The following is a 20,493-nucleotide window of genomic DNA, read 5'->3' as shown; positions in this document are numbered from 1 at the left end:
TTTTAACTGTTTGATATCCAAGCGACTGATTGTGGAATGTTTTTTATAAGTCTTCGAATGTACACCTACAACAATGCTTAAATGTGAAGAATGATTATGTTAATCCTTTAGATGTCATTGGCTTGTCACAATCTTTTTCTTGTTTTAGCAGACCATTATGCTGAGCCCGAACCTGCCTATGTTCGAGCCGAGCTTGATTTAAATATTTCGAGCCGAGCTTCGAGCCGAACCTCGTCTCGAGCATAAAATTTTTATCGAGCTCGAACCCAAAAATTTTAACCGAATTTGAGCCGAGCTCGAGCTTCTACATATATTTAAAACTTTTCAAAAAAAAATATAAAATAAATTTATATAAAATTATGCATATATTTTACATAAAATCGGGTATGACCTCGACATAAAATTGGGTATAACCTATATATATATAATACATGTATAAGATTGGGCATGACCTCTACTTAAAATTAAGCATAATCTATGTATATAATACTTATATAAAATTCGGCATGACTTCTACTTAAAATTCGGCATAATCTATATACATAATACCTGCATAAATACTCCATAAAATTGTCTATACATTCCATAAATATTCCATGAAATTGTTTATACACTCCATACACTCCATAAAATAGTCTAAACACTCCATACACTACATAACATTATGAATAAACTCTATACAATAATCAAACACAACAAAATGAAATGAAATATCACTATCAATTTACAATCACCCAAATAAAAACTATAAATCCTTTAAATAAAATCCTATTACTATTAGAGACTTACTAGAAAATTAAAAGAAATATTTTAAATTTTTCTTAGGAAAGTTAAATGGACCTCTTATTACCTTTTCTAAGGAAATAAATAATAATTAATAATTAATCTAATATATTATTATACTTATTGATAAAAATTTAATCAAATAAAATGTCAAATACAAAATTGCTATGAAAATAGCCTCATGCTAAAAGGATTATATCATCAACTGTCAAATACTTATTCAAAATTTTTCTATACGGTTTCCTAGCCCATGTTAGCAAGAAAATCTTACTTAGAAAATTATATGATTTTTTAACAAGAATTTATAATTAGAAAAATATTTTCAAAAAAAACGAGGCACTAATTGTCCCTATATTTCTACTAAAATGTCTTTTCAACATTTATTGAAAAAAAACCAATAATAGTCTCTAGAATGTATTTCTACTAAAATATCTTTTTAATTTCTTCAAGAGCCATGAGGAAGGGACAAAGAGTTTTTTTTTTCCTTGTTTATGATCTCGCGTGTAGGGGTGGCTTTGAATAAATTATATATAAAATTATGCATACATTTAAAAAAAAATACTGATAGGGGAGGTTCAGGATTGAATTTCAATAATGGATTAAAATGTATCAATATTAATCATTTTTACTCCAACTGTTGTCTATCTTGTAATCTGGCCATAAATTTACTATGACCTCCTTAGTGCCCCTAGATGAAAATTTACATTCTAGGAAAAACTAGAAATATTTTTTCTATGATACATATTCCCAAAAAAAAAACCTTTAAATAAATTCCTATTACTATTAGTGACTTATTAGAAAATTACAAGAAATATTTTAAATTTTTCTTAGGAAAGTTAAATGACCCTTTATTGCCTCTTATAGGGAAATAAATAAAGATTAATAATCAATCTAATATATTATTATACTTATCGATAAATTTTTAACAAATAAAATGTTAAAAAAAAATTCCAATGAAAATTGCTTCATGCTAAAAGTATTACAATATCAACTGTTAAATACTTATTCAAAAATTTTCTATACAGTTTTCTACCCCATCTTGGTAGGAAAATCTTACTTAGAAAATTATATGATTTTTAATAAGAATTTTTAATTAGAAAATGTTTAAAAAAAATGAGATACTAATAGTTCATAGAAACTTATTTCTATAAAATGTATTTTTAATTTTTTCAAGAGCTATGAGGAAGGAGAGTTTAAGGAATTTTTTTTTTTTTTTACTTTATGATCTCACACGTGCGAGATCATCTTCACGTGGGGGAGGGGAGAGATTATTTTTCCCCCGAACTTACTGGTTCAGGTTTTCCGCTGAGAGTCGAGACGACGCAGAGGGAAGGGGGTTACGACGCTGGGGAGGACCTGTCGTCGGGGATGATGGCTGCGACGGCGGTGACGACGAAAACAGAGGCGACGACGAGGAGAGGAAGAAATCGAATGGACGGCCACTGAGGCGGCCGCGAGCAACTATCGACGACGGTAGAGGCGACGAAAACAGCCGACGGGATGGGCTCGGCGGTGACGAGGGGAGGAAAAAAATTTCCCCCCCTCCCTCTCGCTCACACTCCCCCGCTCCCGACCCGATACCGATCCCGACTCACTTTGAGCCGGCTCACGAGCTGACGAACTGAACCTGGCTTCGGTCGAGCTCGGCTCATTAAGGTAAATGAGCCAATTTCAGAGCTCGAGCTCGATTGATAACGAATCGAACCGAGTCGAACTCGAGCCGCTCGTGAGCCGGCTCGGTTCGAAGCCACCCCTACATAGCAGAAGAACGATTATCTTCTTATTTCTTTAAAAAAAAAGTTATTCTTATTTTTTTGCAGACCATCATGCAGAACAGAATCGGTGCGTTTCCTTAGTTTTCAAGCCGTTAAATCTGATGGCTGTCTTTTTCATGACAAAATTGTGTTTTTATGCCCTAGGAAAATGAAAATGATTTACATTTTTTAACCTGATCGATGCATCTCGTTCCTGAACTTAGGATCATGTTGTTGCAAAATGAAAACAGAGATAATCTTTTTGAGTTTTCCTGACCATAACCCTTGTCATTTCTCCATGAGAACTTTGTACTAGCTATTAAACTGATTAGGAATTTTGTTGTTGTATAAGTGGAGTATGTTCTTTTGTTTATCTGGATTACTCCTGGCTGTAGAATTCTTACTGCTGATAATCTTGCTAGAAGGGAATGGCTGTGTACTTTACTTGTAGGTTGTGTGGATGATGAAAATTTTGATTACTGCCTTCTGGATTGCCCCTTGGTCTAAATTGGAGTCCTGCTATTCAAAGAGATGATATGGACAATCGGTCATTTGATTCATTTGAAAGGGTGGAATCGCTGGGTGATGTCTAATAAGCAAACTTGTTTTGACAGTTTTATTGGGAAACTTATTCACCTTGTTTTATCATTGTTGGGAACTTCAGATAGTTCAAGAAATTTTTGGGTGTTCTTGTCAGAATGGTGTGGAGGAATGCCCTAGACATCGTTCTATACTTCATTGGATTCCTTTGGTGGTTTACTCTCTTGAATTGAAATTTGATGGAATTCCTGAAGAAAATCCATTTGTTGCTGTATGAGGGTGAGTTTTTTGGAACTGTGAAAGGAGAATTCTATTCACCTATTCAGGGCCTCTTGGCATCATTGAATATATTATGGATGACTGATGGACTCTCTGATATGTTAAGAAATGATGGGACTGGCCAGCGATATCTCATTGTTTCATCCACTGTCCCAACTCAGTTTCTCTGATCTCAGCTTTCAACCAGTATTTCATCTGATACTAGCAAGATTAGGTTGCTTGAATTTGGTTGGTCGAGTCAAAGGAAACTCATAGAAATTGAATCTATAGCAAAAATTAAATTGAAGTGAAAAACAGTTTTGCATATCGGATCCTATTCTTTACAAAGAAAAGTGTTGCCAGCACGAAGAACCTTAACAAAGAATACGAAATGGGCAAATGGGGGGCTTAGTGGTTGTCACTGCCTCTGCTTTTTCTCTCTTTGAGAGACAGCGGACACCATGAAAACGATGCGTCTTCATCTGGTAATCACCACACTACACTGCCGACTGCTATCAATGAAACATGTGGAAGCATATCCATGATTGATGTCCAAGAAAGCCTGCGATTAGCAGAGAAAGAAGGCTCTCGTTATACACGAAAAGGCTTTGCTCATGAAAGATGATGCCAACGTTACTTTTCAGTCTACATCATAAGCTTCTCCAAAAAGCATGTCTTGCTTTCCATTCTTCCCTTTTCTCCAATAGAAAAAACAGAAATGTAGGAAAGCAGGTAAAGATTTGGAAAACTTATTCAATTACTATCACAAGAAAGATCCTGACCTATATCTATCAGAAATTGTTCATATATATAAAAGCCACAGCTAATGTTAAGAATAGAACATTTAGATCTAAGATTATAATGAAAGTGAGAAATGGACGCAAACTCGACTTTCAATAGATTAACCAATTAATAATAGACCCATAATATTATTCCATTTATCAGGTAAAATTATGAGATTCTTTACAACAATTACATGTTTTTTCTTCTTTGATGAGAAGTAATAATATTTTTTGGTGTTGAAAAAGTTATTCCTAATTAAACAGATCCATTAGAACAATAAGATTATTATATTGATCATGTAAGATTATCATATAGTTCTTCAGAATAGCATTTTTCCTAAAACTTCAACAGAAGGGTGGGATTGGTAAAGCTGTAATTAAACTTGTAATGTTATTTTTGGTGTTCTAAAGGCTGTGAGAAACCATGGCAGAATCAGCCAGAGCTCGACGAAAGCTGGAGAAACGATGTACTGAACGATATCAGATGGAGAAAAAGAGTGTGGTGGAAGCATGTACCTCGCAGCTTCTACCCTTCTACCCCAAATTCTCTTCAGCAGTGCTCCGCTGGCTCTTCAGCTCCGAATGCCCGTATCTGGCAGCGGCGAAAGCATACGAGCCGACAACGGCGACGAAGACCATCAGCACCGCGGTGAAAAGCTGGAAGTTAGCCCAGAGTTCTCCCTGGACCTCGCTACTGGGAGACCGGCACTTGATTCCGTTGACGTCTAGCTTGCAGTCACGGGGCATCATGGGTCCGTAGAGGGTGAATGCCGTCTGGTAGAACCAAATGCCCTGGAGGGTGATGGAGATACCGCCGCACAAGTCGACGGCGAAACTGTCGGAGGCAAGCGTCCCGGCGATGACGGATATTATGCACATGCCGATGAGGATAACCAGGATGAGATGGTAGTAGCCTTCCAGACCCTTGTGGGTTGTCGAGTGGAAAGAGAAGAGAAGATATTCAGCACAGAAAGCTGTGGCTGCCATCAGGGGTATAGCTCCCTCTGGTAGTGAGAGAACCCTGCACGGTGAGAAGAATTGGAATTACAGAGATAATAATCCGATTTAAGTAGGAGTGTGGAAGTTAGAAAACCAGTGAAACTAGTCATAATTCCCTCTTGTACTGTCTGCCTGAATATGCCAGAAGATCATTATTCGGTGAAAAAAGGAGCCTCTGAACCAATCTGCTGTGCATTATTGGCAAAAAGGAGTTCAAAGAATAAAACAAAAAAGAGGGGGAGGAAAGAGAAAAAAGGTTGTCTGGCTCACCTGGTTTTCTCACTGAGGAGAGCGACCGCGCCGAAGACGAAGAACATCAGTAACATTCCCGCGTGTTCGAAGTCGTTCATATGTGATGGATTCAAAACGCCATTGACAAAAAATTTGAGATGGGTCGAATACAACAGCTCAATACACATGTCGATGAACGCCCCGATCGCCACGACGTACAGCTCCAGGTATTTGACTCGTCCGCCGAACCAGGAAACTGGGTTCCATGCTCTGACTCGGAAGGATTTTGGGTCTGAAACGTATCTCCTCGTTGCGCTCCAGATATGCCAGATTCCCACCAGCAAAAACAGAGTTCCGGGAAGGATGTGACCCTTGAAAGATCCCATCTTTGATGAAGAAAGTTAATTTCCTTCTGATTTGCAAGTAATTGCTGAAATGATCGACTTGTCGAAATTCAGAATTTCTCCGGACGAAGACTTCAAAAACGGGATCCGAATCAGTGATCCTGATAAGCAGGTTTCAACACTTCATCTTCTTCAAAAGGGTATCGGCATTTTTCCTGCGAAGGAACATAGTAGAATTGAGCAAGTTCGATCTCATCACCCGCGAACAGACTTTCTTCTCCTCTTACATAGACATCTTCGACTATTCTATCTATGCAAGTTTAGCGTTTTGCAATGAATTAAAGAATTTCAAAAAAACAAATCCAGAAATAGGAGGGAGAGATATAAGACAATCTTTCGTAAATTTCACGTTTCCGGTTTTCTAAATCCTGCTGCTTCGATCAAGCAAGAAAATTGAAACATTTCCTCGCTTCTCGAAACAGTTGACCAAACGTCTGCATAACCTACTCGGCGAGACACACGATTCATATGGACTCGTACTTCAATTTCGATCAAAGCGACTTCATAAAGGAACCTTTCTCACAAAAATCACGCCAAAACACAGAAATGACTTCCTTCATCTATAAACGCCCTACTCGAATGAAATCAAACTACCATCGGATTCAACAGTTAAACAACCTAACACAGGGAACTGAATCTCCGAAAATAGAAACAGAGCACACAAGTGAAGAAGAAGGAGAAGAAGAGTCAACAGCTCAACTTACCACAAAAACAGAAGCTCCTTGCTCCCAATCCTCGACAGCAGCACATAACGATAAAGACAAAAAACACTCCGATAATCTCCAACCTCTTCACCAAAACACGACGCCAACAACAAGAATGATGATCAGTTGATGAAGACGAAAAAGATTGAAAAACAAAGAAACCCGACCGACACTCAGCAGCACGACCGGAACTGAAAGCTTCGCGCGAGGTTACCGAGAAGATGTCCCGGTCTCCCCGTCCGAACGAGCGAGCGAAAAGGTGCGGAAGTTTGTCGGAATAAAGGTAAAAGTTAGGGTTCGGCGGCCTTTTTCTCTCTGTCAATCTCGCCAGCGAGAGACGATCTTCGCCATGAATGACGTGGCGAGTCCGGCTCGTGAATCATACTCGCAAATTGCAGGCGGCTTTTGACTCTGAAGCCCGCGTGGCTGGCCACGGAAATGGAACAAGCAAAGCTCCTGATTGGTCACGATATGCACTTCATCTTTGTACATTGTGTGTAGGTCTCATTAAGCCACTAACAAGGAAGATGTCTCAAAAAAATTACATTCACAATTCCATTAGATTCATACGGTCAGACTAGTCCCTTCTATTATAAATGAACCCTTCCTCCTTCCTTTAGTTCCCCCAAATTTGTTCCAAATGTGCTCAAATTTTGATTCGACTTAGGTGGTTCAATGTGGAATTTCCCGTTTGGAGCATAACACTATGGTATAAAAACGATGATAAGGGATATTACATTTGAGAATTCTTGGTCGATATGTCTATTATAACGATAAAGTTGTGAGATAGCGGCAAGTAGTCGTTCTCTTTGTCAAAATCACATTTTGCCTTCTAATATTGTGGAACTAGTTTCGATCTTGATATTTGTTTGCATCTAAAGCTAATATCTTTTCATAGAAAAATTAAAATAAAAGTTGGGTTTTGTGTTAGAAAGTAAATTTAATGTTTTTATTCAAGACACAATTTGTAATAAAAAAAAATTGTGTTTAATGGCGCAAAATTCCTAGTAGATTGAAATGTATCTTTGCCACAAATTTGAAGAGGAAAAACAAAGATAAAACCCGTTTCTTTAGGGTTTTTGAGCTCGGTTCATTTCAACTCCTTAAATAAAGATTACAAGTTTTTTTTGTAATCTATGACCATTATCTTTGACTAAGCTACCCTGAAACCATTATATCTCTTAACCCTTGCACCCAAAATTTTCATTCTACCCTTTATATTAAATAACTAAATTGTCTTTGAGCGAACTATTACTAACATTAGGCAACTAATAATGAGAATACAATTTTCATACAATAATAATGAGAATACTTGTGTGTCGTATTTCATTGTAATTGTATTGGCTATACTTCACCAAATTTGGGATATTACTATCATAAATAATACAAAAACTCATTTCTTAAATACTTTTCTAACCTGAGACAAGTCATTATGATCAAATACACGACGGATATCTAATTTAAAAAGGTTGCCTTCGATATTGATACATCTACCTTGCTTAACACATAAAAAATGACAAATTATACATCATCACTACTACGTTTTTTATCCTTGTATAAAATAACAAAAAATAACCTTTTCAATATACTTCTTTGTACTTCATATAATAGGAAATAATATGTTTGTCATTAACGTCTTAACCCCTAAACCCTAAACCCTAAACCCTGAAACTAAAAACCAATAAACTTGAGGATGAATAAGAACTACAACTCGACTGAATAATTCTTGCATCCGTATCTTGTGACCTTGTGCCTGAAGTAAACTATGAAAGAAAAAGATCACCCCATAGTAAAGATATGTGAATCAAAACTTCAACAACATTGATTTCATACTTTTGTAATCCTCCTACAAACCTAGGAACAACTGCTCTGATACCAATTATTATAATTGGAGCACATTTATAGTGATATTAGTAGTTGATGAAAGACAAAAGCAAGCAAGAGAGTTTGAAAGTAATTGGATCCAGTTTTTTAAGGTATTGGTCTCCTGACTCTAAAAATAGAGCAAATTTTGATGTGAATTGACCAACCTTCTCTTTTTTTTTCTTTTCTTCTAGTTTTAATGAATATGACAAGTATGCCACTTACAAGCTCCCTTCTCCCTTACACTGAATTCATCCCTTTAACTGAGGTAAAACATTTTAGTGATAGCCAAAATAAAATAAATAACAAAGGATCTAAATAGTAAAGAAATTGAAATATGCATAGTGGTCGTGGCAACAACTGAATTTAGTAAATCAGTAATTAATGTAAGAGGACAATAATGCTAGACTCAACCTAGCTGTACTGAAATACCCAACACTACAAAATTTTAGTTGAGTAAGAAATTTAACTTATATGAGTCAATAGCCTTGTTTCACTTAATTCACCTTGGATATAGAAACTACATTTAACAGGCCAGTAAACTAAATCATTGGTTAATTTAAGTTCTGAACTACTGCTCTCAGAGAACCTAAATATATGATTAGAGTAGCTCCTAAAGTTGTATTTGCTGGACATTATGTCAAAGACTATCACTGCTGTTTGAATCATAGCACAGGGTCAATCACAATGCTGAGTGAGGAAGTAGAAATTAGCAATATTCCATAAAATGATTTGTACATGAAGGTTCTTTCTGGAAACAAATAATTACATCGGTGTTTTTCTGCAACTAGCAAATTTTATTACAACAATCCACATGAAGAAAATTACAGACATTTCTTCTAGCTAAAGTTCACAGGAGTAATAAACAATCAGTTACTCGAATTCCTCACCGGATTTTTGGAGTAACACCACTCCAAGGGTGATGATGGAAGCATATAATGAATTGGGGATCCTCCGCACCACCTTACCAACACCTGGGACCCCTTCAGTTGCTCTCTTTGTTAATAATGCCACAGTAGGAGCCACAATAACAGCAACAATCATATTCCGGCTAATTGTTGCAAATGTGTCAGCTGTCAACTTCTGAATGAATTCAGTAAATTCTTCACGGTTGAGTTGCCCATCAAGGTTTACATCATAAGTCTGTCAGAAAAAAAAGGTGCAAAATTAAAAAAAGAAAAGGAAAATTTTGTTGAGCAAGACTCAATGATAAAATTATAGAGTTTTGACTAGAAATGTTTTACCACACTACGTTGTACATTATTGCACTTCAGAACAAGTAATAGATTATTGCTGATGTTAATCGCGCTAAATCTTCTATATTTTACTTTCTTCTGCCACCTATTTTTTTCTGAAAGCACTAAAAGCAGTTGAAAATGATACACCTAGTTCCTGTTATATCTGCACTATGAAAGACCTTGTTCAAGCAGTCTTCCATCATTTTATCCACCCATTATGTGCAAGCATAAAAATTTGACCGTTGAAACAGCATTTCTGCCACTAACGAGTTCAGAGCTATATCATCTTTCTAGTTTTGCAACATATGTGCACCATCCAACAGCTACAACTACATCGGACAAATCCTAAATGGCAAGATGGAATTTAAATAGAACAATGGTATTTGACATGGAAGAGTCCTGGTATAACATGACTGATCAAGTAAAACAAGAAAAATTTTACATTGCTGAATGTATACTATTAAAATATGTTCGATATCATAAGTCAAGCAAATGTTATCAATGCCCAATGTTAGAAATAATACCCTTCAAATGCAAGATTCTCAAACCAAAACAGGTCATAACCGTGAAAATTCTGCTGCACTAAATATTTAAAAACATATGCTCATGAAAACTATTAAGTTGTTGGACACAATGTTTAAGCAGTACAATAATATTTATCATGTCATATACTAAATATCTTCTTCTCTCGTGTACAGATTCTGAGTGCAGGACATAAGCTGCCCAGTTTAAAATGAACTGCAGATTTTGACACAAACATTTAAGGATTATAGTCCCTTCTCTCTAGTGCCTAAGAGCATCTAAGGGGTAATTAATATGCAGCTCTACAGTATTCCACGACTTCCTTGCAAGAGCATATCAAGCAACTAAAAGTTAACCTTCTCTAAAAATCTACATATTTTGATCAAACAATATTGACAAAAAGAAAAGTTATCCCCATCAGAAGCAAAAGACTCTAGAAAAAACGCATACCTCCATCATAGATTTAACATCTGCTTTAGAAGGTGGGTCGATGTGTGGTCCAGGGAAATGCTTGTTGATATCACTGCAGTAAAATTAAATGAAGTTCTTGATATCAATCATTCAGAGTACAACAAAAGATGAAAACTAAGGACTTCTGAGGAATAAGAAAATATTACTTGTACACAAAAAGGATAGCAATATATAGTTCTTCAAATGCCAGATGATCCTTTCCCGAGTCATCTTTAAAATGATCAAATACTCTGTCTGAGATCTTTCGCAGTTGTCTTTGACGCCATTGCTTACCTGCTCAGAAAAACCATCAAAATGAAGGAAAACATCGGACACTGATTCAAATTAAATCATACAGAAGGCAGCTTCAGAATCGTACTAGGAATATTTTTACCCTTCATGTATTCTTAGACCATTCATTTAACCCAATAAGATAATCCTTCACAATCTCCTGCTACATAGCCCTTCATTTAATCAAAGCTAAAACCCCAGATAAACGTAAAACTCAAGAAAGTACAACAAAACTGGACAGCAAAGACTTAAAAAAGCTCGGAAGCAATCAACACAAGAAAATATTGAAAAAAAAAAAAAATCCCTACACATATCAAGCTTCAGAAAGACGCGAAGTCTTCAAATACGCCTTCCGAAAACGAAAAAACACCGTGAACAAGAACCTGAACAAACAGCTGAAAGTACGAACAACGATCCACCTGTACTCCCACAGCCTAAGATCTTTAAATCAAAGAAAGCTTCAAGACAAACTCCAAAACTGGAAGAATTCAGAAAAATAGTACATATCGATCAAAATAAAGTAACAATTTCTGATTCTTCAGCTATGTCTCCAACTCATCTAATCCACTAAACAAACTAGAACAGGAAAAGAAGGATCCAGCTCCACAGTCCCTCGATAAGCCTTTAAAAACTCATAAAAAAAAATCTATATACAGAACTCAAAAATTCGAGTCGTCTCAAACCATAACCGAATGGATGCTAATTCTAGACAAAAACAACTTCCCGATAGCAAAATATTACCTTGGAATTTCCCCTGTATCGTCGCCAAAACCTGTCCCATTATCAAATACGAAGCAAGAAAGAAAAACTGAGATCGAAAATGTAGACGGGAGCAGAAAGTCCCCCAAAATGAAGCACCCTGTCACAGCTCCCGAGCTCTCCCAGTACGCGACGGCGTCTTGACGAAACGTGAACGGCGCCTGGATCCTTAGAGATTCCGAAACGTGGCGTTATTCTATTGGTTTTAAAAATCTGGCAATTCAATTCGAAGTATACACGTGTACCGAAGATCACGGAGGGAAGAGAAAGCCGAGAAGAAGCGTGTTGTGGTTGGAGTGGCGCCTGGGACCCACAAAGGATCCGATTGATCCGAGTCAGAATATGCGATATGGCCAAAACTCGTGAACGTGAAAGATGAATTAATTTTTACAATTTTTTATTTTTTGCATTTCAAATATTTGTATCCATCGCAATTAAACATAGTAAATTAATAAAAATAATAAATAATAAATAAAAGGATTTAACATAATCCTTCAAGACAAAAAGATCTAATTCATATGACTAATCATAATTATAAGAGAGATAACTTCATATGATTAATACCGATACCTATTTACAATTGCGGCATTGAGGGAATCAGAGAGACCAAAGAAAGGAGCGACAAGTTCAGAGGTATTGAAGTTTTTCTTTTAATTTTTTTTTATTTTTTGGAGTATCTTTTCAAATGGTCCCTGGAGACGTATTTTTACTAGAAATATTTTCCCAACCTTTCCTAAAAATGCAAAAACATGGACTAAACACAATCGAACTCAATGCAGACTAAACAACAACAATTGTTGGGTCCTGAAGAAGCACTAATGCAAGTGCATATGCAGAAACAATAATTGAAGTTGGAACCTTTTCCACAACACAACCAACTTGAGGCACCTTTCGACTCCCAAATTTAGTGAGTTCTGCCAGAGCGGGGGCTGCAAGAAGGGCTAGTATAAATTTGTCTGCAGCATATCTGCGAAGATCTTTCGATACCCACTTCAGTATTACTTCATAGAACTCGTCTCTGTCAAGGTTCTCTTTTTGTTCATTTTGATAAATCTGCAAATCACAGTTTTTTGTTTTGCTTCAAAAACAAAAACAACCTCCTCAAACAGCTTAAGTGACTGATGGATGGTACTATCAGTGTTTATATAAGATCATTTTAGGAGATCTAGTACTTGGTGATGTTACAGGCAGGGGATCTGCTTGCAAAACTACAAAAAGAAGAATCTGAATTTCATTATTTGAACCGATTTATGCAGTTTAAAAGATTCATCTACAAATTCAAAAGAAAATTTTCAAATGATAGGATGTCGAACAAAGAAAATCAACGAGCCAAAAATCCGAAGACACGTTAAGAACAATTTTGTTGAAAGGTTTTCACTCCACCATCAGAACATCTCTTATTTTGATAAGTTCCAAAAGAGTTGGGATCGAACATCTTCAAAATAGCTATAACAAAAAACTAAGATACCATCTGAATCAAAAGTGCTTTAGTTTCTGTAGTACAGTATTCACATTGTCTTGCCATAAAATGCACAAAGAAGTTAACATACCTCAACCAGATCTCTGACTTCTCTTAGAGAGGGAGGGTCCTTGTGAGGACCAGGGAAATGTTTGTTTACAGCACTGCAATGGTATATGCATATGTTACTAAAAGAAAAAAATCAAAAGGAACAACACACATAGAGAGAATTACTGCAAAAGCTTAATATATCTACAGTGCTAATGTGCCCATGGAGTCCCTTGGCTAAGTCACATTTTACTGCTTCAAAAGCAAAATCCAGGAAAGTAAAGACTTGATGGTCTGTCTTACTTATAAACCAACAGGGTAGCAAGATGAAGATCTTTCAGGTGCAAATCGTGCAAACCTGCTTGTTGAGTCTGATCAACACACTGTTTGAACGCTTTATCACATATTTTACGCAGATTTTTCCTTCCTGCAACATTCATGAAAAGGTTGAGACCTTAACATCAAACCTGACAGACATCAAATAACCAGCTAAGCATAGGTCAAGAAATTGTAACGTCTTGTATTGCATATGCTTTCTCTTCATTGGAATCAACTAAAGCAAAGTATTATTCATGAAAAACTATATGGCAATGGATTACACCCAAGAAGGATAACATGCATCATGGAGAGGTTATAGCTATCAAAAGAAATGCAATTAATCTCCTTTTGTGAAGAACAGAATAACATGCTCAACAGAATGAAGATGGAGAAGCAATTATAATTTGCATTGGTGTATTGCAAAGACTTTTCATCGGTTAGAATACTATGGTGCCATTGGAAGCATTTAATACAATAGCTGAAAGAGAGGCAGGCTCTGTATGTAGAAAATATTGAAGTTTTAATGTGAACTCCTGGCCAGACTCTCGAGTCATTCTCAGCATTGCAGTCATCTGTGGATGTCTTACGGTGCTCAGCACAAGACACAAATTTGGAAATGAACCAATAAGAGATGCATTTAGTCATTATTTCTATTGTCATCATAGACACAGAAGCCGCCAAAAAAAAAAAAAAAAAATTTAAAGTGCCACAGCTAAGCACTTAACCAAAGATTGCCTAATCAACAAGTTCAAAGTCCTTTGCCTTAGAGTCAGAGACAACAATCCCAGGTATTTCGTTGGTGAGAACACTCCCATCACCATGTAACAACAATCCCAGGTATTTCGTTGGTGAGAACACTCCCATCACCATGTAATATGGACAATAGAACCTGTCTGTAAGAATTGGATTTTTCAGAACCAGTCAGACAATCTTTCTTTTCATCTGCCTAAGTTATTTACTTCTCGTTACAAATTTAGGACACTTCCCCGTCTGAGAATTTACAACGAGCACGAAGAAAGCAACAGCAGGCAATTCATTCCCTCTCTCTGTCCACATATCATAGACCAGAACACTTTTCGTATCATAAAAGAAAATGTAAAAAAAAAAAAAAAAAACCCGAGTACGAAACACTCTTTGATAAACACAAAAAACCTTCAAAAGATACATTCACTCCAACCTGTACGCATTCTACCAAAATCCAAGCGCTTCATTCCACAAAATGTAAAAGAACAACCTAAAGGAGCTGCTTCTATAAGATTAAGCTCAGAAACGCCATAACAGAGTAGAAATTAGTTCTCACCTTCGACTCTATCCCATAGTTTCCTCAGACTTAGGCCCATGCCTCTAGCAATTTCGTTCGGGTATCTGGATGAATTGGTGGGTGTGAGAAAAGAGGCCAAACTCGCGGAGATGCTCTGCAGTTGTCTCCACTTCCACCGTCCTTATAACAACCACCCGGAGCCTCCACAGCCCCGAAAGCAAAAGGGATTTGCCTTGTCTGTCTCAGACTTGATGAGGAAGACTGTGAGCAAGCAAGCAGTTCGGGTCACTTTGCTGGTTCGAAACTTAGCTACCACGGAAGGGACCATAAATGAGAGGGAAGATTCATGTTTCATTGGAGTGTCAAATAGAGCTCACGAGTCTTGATGATCTGTTTATGAATATGATTCGTCGAATCCACTCAGTGACTCTGAGCGAGTCGGATGGAATTTTGGTTTAGACATGTTGAGTCATCCAGAGGGATTCAGACTTTCCGGCCAAATCCCTTTCAACTTGACCCAATTCCGGTTATCTGACCATGTTGTGTTTTGGGTAGTAACCAAAGGCAACCCATTACTGACACCACAATAAAAACCCTGAGGCCCATTACGACCCATCTTCAAGCATGATAATATAAATACCTAAGTGGGAGAGCAATCCATCCTTGGTAGTAGCCACTTCATCACCTCGCAGCAATCTAGGGTTTGGTTCGTTTGAGTTGAAGTACACCTCTTGCTCCGGAGGTAAGCCATGGCGACTCAAATGAGCAAAAAGAGAAAGGTGAGTTGGATGTGCAGTTCTGGGCTTTATATGTTATTTTCACCGTATGTACCTCCGTCGTTTCGCCTTCGAGTAGATCTGAAAATCCTTTTTGTTTTTTTGGGTGTAGTTCGTCGCGGACGGAGTTTTTTTCGCTGAACTGAACGAAGTTCTCACGAGGGAGCTTGCTGAAGATGGCTACTCGGGTGTTGAGGTACGAGTCACGCCGATGCGCACTGAAATCATCATCCGAGCTACCAGAACACAAAATGTTCTTGGTAAGATTTGATTGGTTTCAGTTTTGTATTTGTCTAGAGGAAAAAATGGCGCTAATGAATAATGTGCTTAAGGATGAAATTGTTTAACTAGGTCATGTTGTCCGGATAATTCGGTGCCGATTTTTTTTCATCTCAGTATCTTGTGGTCACATTCTTTGTTTATTGTGTTACTCTTTTCTAAATTAAGGCGAGAAGGGGAGGAGAATCAGGGAATTGACATCTGTTGTCCAGAAGAGGTTTAATTTCCCGGAGAACAGTGTGGAACTCTACGCTGAAAAGGTCAACAACAGGGGCCTTTGTGCGATTGCGCAGGCTGAGTCCCTTCGCTACAAGCTTCTTGGTGGGCTTGCTGTTCGAAGGTATCTGCATCGTTTCCCTTTTCCTTTCTTTTTAAACTTCCAGTGGATCGGTGCATTTTTTAAATCGTATTTGGCTACTCGTGCTTGTGAATTATGATGTGCAATAAATGCGATACTTAATATTTACATCTAAGTATGTGGATTGGGTCTTTGGCTCGATGACCACTTCGTGTGTGAGGTCTCGGGTTAAATTCTCACCAGAGTTTGCGGTTCAGCATAAAAAAAGAGTGTAATAGTGTATAAGTATGTGGTTTTCTTAATTCTGGTTATGTGAATTTGTGTATAGATGTTGTCTTTGCTTGACTTATATCGTTGGGTGATGCTTCCTGTTTCTGTGGCCATGAAGTATTGTCAGATATAATATTTTGCATACTCATAGTTTTAAATAATGTTGCGGCACAATATTGACTGCATCGTTAGCAATTTGTTGAATCTAAAGAATTTGTAGTATTTAATATTTTCTAGCTTATCTTTGTATGCTTCTGTTGGGATGTTATGGCTCTCTGAATTTTGGTTTTGGAGCATGGGGAAACAATGCATTAAATAAAAGGCCTTTAGGCAATGGCTGGACAACCGTAGAGATATGGATCCACTGGTAAATGGTTGGAATTGCCATTTGTTTACTAGGTTCATCATACACTTTAAAATTTTTTATTCATCTTTTTGTTATTTGTGTTTCATTTAAACATGCTTTCTTGTCTGTCTTATTTCAAACATAGCTGTCTTATGGAGGAAATATCCCCTTTTATTGACCATCCTGTTGTTCAGGTTTTCTTTTCTCTGTGGAACCTAGGTTGTTGGACATGCATAAAATCTGACGTGTTTCAATCTGTGGATATTATTCATTCTTCCTCCAGCCATGGATTAGATGGATTTATGCTTTGTTGTATTGGAATACGATCTGAAAATCCATATTTTTATATATAGGTATTGGTCTTCTCTGAGTAGATATTGCACAGTACTTATTGGTGATATGGCAAACTATGGATGGATCAGTACAAATAGATTCCTATGTGCACTTCACCCATGTATACTTGTTGGAAACTGATGCGTAGATAAAAAAAAAACAATACAATTAGCATGTCATCAATAAGGCAATGATACATTTTTCTATTTTAAATTATTACTTAAGTTTATATTTATATATGTTAAAGACTGTAGACCTTTCTTGTTCTTGGGACTCCATATGTCATGCTCTTAGACTTGAGGCAAGCAGCTTTCCTCATGGGTGATACTACCCTGTGTTATGACAATCTCGCCTTATGGATTAATTTAGACATGATTAGAGTATGCTGTCTCATCAAGAACTGATGACTGAATTTTCATTATATGGTTACACAAAATTTTTTGATATTGCTACTTTGATGGCTAGTCTTCCATCTCCTTTTTGAAGCTTATAATTTTAAAGCACCTGGAGAAAGCATAAGAAAATGTGTAATCTGCTACTGAGATGGTCAAAGTCAAAATCTTAAGTCGTGGTGTGAATGGCCATTTTTGCTATGCATTTACTTGTATTTTTGCACTAGTATTGTGGGTTCTCTGATTTCTAACATGAGGTCGTTTGTGAAGACGCTTAAATGAAAAAAAAACAGATTTCTCAAGTAGTGATCAGACAACTGTTGAGGTGGATCCATAGATGAATTATGGATGATTTTAAATGCTATTTGTTCATTAATTTCTTCCCATATCACTTTTTAGTTGTATAACATATTCAGGATACCATTTTAATTCATTTTTAACAAATACATATCTTACTTTTTTTTCTTGATTGAAGTTGAGTTTTAATCATTTTATGTAATATTTCCTGGGAAATCTACTTATTTGGAAGACCATGCATGCTTGATTGATTTGAAGGATATAACTTGATTTAGTTTTACTTTTGGAGGTATGCGGTGGGCATGGTTGGTGCATATTGTGAATGTCCATTTTCTCTAAGCATGTTGTTGTATTTTGCACTTGTATCATGGCTTCTCTAACTTTGATAGGGAGGTCATGTTAGAAAGGGCATAAATGAAAAGCTGATCATGTCAGCAGCGGCCAGACAACCGTAGAGGTGGATCCACAGATGAATGGTCTTAAATGCTATTTGCCTACTGATTCCATCTCACATCATTAATTTTTTTTTAATAACCTCAGGATTATATTCTGGGGCTTCATTTTGGTTAAAACTTTCAACATATTAAATTATGAATTGGAGAAGCTCTTGTTAAGCTTGCATAATGTTTGGAGGTGGACTAAAATTATAGTTTGTATTGCTATTGTCTAGCTTTTCTTATCACTTCCCTTCTTTGGACAAATAAGTCTAGCTTTGCACTAATTTGATTGCATTGATTTATTTTACATCTAATTTGATTGCGTTGATATAATTTGCATCCAATTTGATTGCGGTGATTTAAGTTATACATTCTTTCCTTTGGTGAAATTATTTCTTCTGAGATCCTCTTCTCACTTGGAAAATTATGCATACTTTGTTAATGTGGAAGCTGATTAAATTAGTTTTACTATTTGCAGCAATTACATATATTAACCGCAGTTAAATGCTCTTTATTTTTAGGGCTTGTTATGGAGTCCTGCGTTTCATTATGGAGAGTGGTGCGAAGGGCTGTGAGGTGAGATACTGTGCTCTAATTTCATGATGGTTTTGATGTATTACCACTTGGTCAATGAGTTTTTTTAAGGAATTTTGTTGAAGACGTATTGAATATTTTGGTAGGGATATTCTTGTGATCTGCTAATATGTAAGCAAATGAATTTCTCTCAGGTGATAGTTAGTGGAAAGCTCAGGGCCCAGCGTGCCAAATCCATGAAATTCAAGGATGGCTACATGATTTCTTCTGGTCAACCAGTTAATGAATACATAGACTCTGCGGTGAGACATGTATTACTGAGACAGGTCAGCACCACTACTAAGAAATGCACACATATATATTTTTTTTCTAAATATTTGTGACTGCCGTGTAGGGCATTTTGAATATGCATGACTTAATATTTACCATCTCATATGTTTTTGCAAGAATTATCTATCCCTTCCTAGTGCATCTATGATTAAACATTCTTTTTTCTCATTACTTATTAAAGAGGGAAAGGATGCTTAGACTCAAGTCCAGCTAACCTTGGCTAGGCTCTAAATTTCTGTTCCTTAGGAAAGTTGATCTATTTACAAGAATGCTATTCACTCCATTATATTTATAACAATGTTTCCTTTGCATCATGAGAAATTGATAAAAATAAGAAAATTCAACTAAACATCCAGATTAATGCATGGAATAAGAAATAACTGGGGAATAAAGAAAAAGATTTTTAAGTCATTCTAGTAAAATCTGATAGTTAAATTAAAGATTGGGTTTTTCCTTCATTAAAAATCAGTGGGTTTTTCTCGTGGATGAAGATTGTTTTTATTTCGGTTCCTCCTCCCCCTGGCCTAGAGTCGACTAGAGGGCTTACCATGTAGATATTAAGCTGGAGGAGTTAGATTTGTTGATTGAGAGGCTAAGAGATGACTTCGAATATCTGATATTTTGACCTTGTGCATGCAGGGAGTTCTTGGAATCAAGGTTAAAATTATGTTGGATTGGGATCCAAAGGGCAAGCAGGGCCCAACAACACCTTTGCCTGATCTGGTCACCATTCACACTCCAAAAGAAGAGGAGGAATTCAGCAAGCCTGTTGTTGCCCATGAAATTGATGTTGTCCAGTAAAAGAAGAGACACCCTTATAGGGCCATTTTTAGAAAGTTAATTAGTTATTCCCAGGAAGAGAATCGGTGTCTGCATCCAGCATGAATTCTTCAATGAATTAAAATTTTGCTGTTGTTGATGTTTGGAATTTTGTTACGTTGTTATTAGATACGATTTGAACACAGTTCACCGGCTGTTTTAATTCTTTATTGAAGCTCTCTTTTATTTTCCTGCGAAATCAAGTTAATTACAGTAAAAGCTAATCCGACGCTCTTTTCTTTCTTGCCTTCTTCCATTGTTTTTATAGTAAAACTATTTCTGTTTTGCTTGGATCGGGAGCACTGCGAGCATCGTTAGGACAAACTTTTCGTTTACTGTTTCGATATTTTTGTTCCAGATTTGCCGCAGCTCGTTCAACTGTTACGAGATGAGAATCGCCAGTGTTAATACCACAGATACATTTTGTTTTGTAACAAAGCCACAATAGTTGAACAGAAGTCGCCAATGTTCGAGTACTGATGCAGCTGTTCATGTCTACCATTTTTTTCCTATTTTGTTGTAGATCTGATGGTTAGAGCTGAATGGAATTGAGTAAGATAATTATTACTAATTATAGACATGAATGACAAGGCACCAGTGGTCTAGTGGTAGAATAGTACCCTGCCACGGTACAGACCCGGGTTCGATTCCCGGCTGGTGCATTCCTTTTTAATTTTTTTCAACTTCTTTCAAACTTTTTGTTTGCATCCGAGGAGTG

The 20,493-nt window shown here is 36.7% G+C and overlaps 4 protein-coding genes and 2 non-coding genes across 6 annotated transcripts; 3 read left to right on the top strand and 3 right to left on the bottom strand.

The window, feature by feature from the left end:
* Window positions 1-3,637: 3,637 nt before the first annotated feature.
* LOC137948420 (uncharacterized) lies at window positions 3,638-6,840 on the bottom strand. The gene is made up of 4 exons (XM_068794506.1): window positions 6,456-6,840; window positions 5,387-5,906; window positions 4,634-5,138; window positions 3,638-3,897 (listed from the first exon to the last, which is right to left on the bottom strand). Exons 2-3 carry the CDS (start codon window positions 5,731-5,733, stop codon window positions 4,652-4,654), a joined length of 834 nt encoding a protein of 277 aa, XP_068650607.1. The 5' UTR covers window positions 5,734-5,906; window positions 6,456-6,840; the 3' UTR covers window positions 3,638-3,897; window positions 4,634-4,651.
* A 2,151-nt stretch (window positions 6,841-8,991) lies between these two features.
* Window positions 8,992-11,727, bottom strand: LOC137949014 (uncharacterized). The gene is made up of 4 exons (XM_068795269.1): window positions 11,561-11,727; window positions 10,696-10,822; window positions 10,529-10,601; window positions 8,992-9,461 (listed from the first exon to the last, which is right to left on the bottom strand). The coding sequence occupies exons 1-4, from the start codon at window positions 11,598-11,600 to the stop codon at window positions 9,192-9,194; spliced, it is 510 nt and encodes a 169-aa protein (XP_068651370.1). The 5' UTR covers window positions 11,601-11,727; the 3' UTR covers window positions 8,992-9,191.
* A 631-nt stretch (window positions 11,728-12,358) lies between these two features.
* On the bottom strand, window positions 12,359-14,989 carry LOC137947770 (uncharacterized). The gene is made up of 4 exons (XM_068793536.1): window positions 14,704-14,989; window positions 13,389-13,512; window positions 13,129-13,201; window positions 12,359-12,631 (listed from the first exon to the last, which is right to left on the bottom strand). The coding sequence occupies exons 1-4, from the start codon at window positions 14,741-14,743 to the stop codon at window positions 12,359-12,361; spliced, it is 510 nt and encodes a 169-aa protein (XP_068649637.1). The 5' UTR covers window positions 14,744-14,989.
* Window positions 14,990-15,341: 352 nt separating this feature from the next.
* On the top strand, window positions 15,342-19,974 carry LOC137948315 (small ribosomal subunit protein uS3x-like). Its single transcript, XM_068794358.1, has 6 exons — window positions 15,342-15,443; window positions 15,553-15,700; window positions 15,888-16,059; window positions 18,614-18,668; window positions 18,821-18,952; window positions 19,596-19,974. Exons 1-6 carry the CDS (start codon window positions 15,414-15,416, stop codon window positions 19,755-19,757), a joined length of 699 nt encoding a protein of 232 aa, XP_068650459.1. The 5' UTR covers window positions 15,342-15,413; the 3' UTR covers window positions 19,758-19,974.
* LOC137949131 (small nucleolar RNA snoR143) lies at window positions 18,010-18,171 on the top strand. The gene has a single exon (XR_011111703.1). It is a non-coding gene; the product is annotated as a small nucleolar RNA snoR143 (small nucleolar RNA).
* Window positions 19,975-20,366: 392 nt separating the features above from the next.
* On the top strand, window positions 20,367-20,437 carry TRNAG-GCC (transfer RNA glycine (anticodon GCC)). Its single transcript has one exon. It is a non-coding gene; the product is annotated as a tRNA-Gly (tRNA).
* Window positions 20,438-20,493: the final 56 nt, after the last annotated feature.

The sequence above is a fragment of the Aristolochia californica genome, unplaced genomic scaffold, assembly GCF_029961685.1.
Source record: "Aristolochia californica isolate CCGP_79_NKW_82.1479 unplaced genomic scaffold, dmAriCali1.0.hap1 SCAF_13, whole genome shotgun sequence".
Lineage (NCBI taxonomy): Eukaryota > Viridiplantae > Streptophyta > Magnoliopsida > Piperales > Aristolochiaceae > Aristolochia > Aristolochia californica.
Note: the sequence above shows the minus strand (reverse complement) of the source record. Positions and strands in the feature narration are given on the sequence as shown.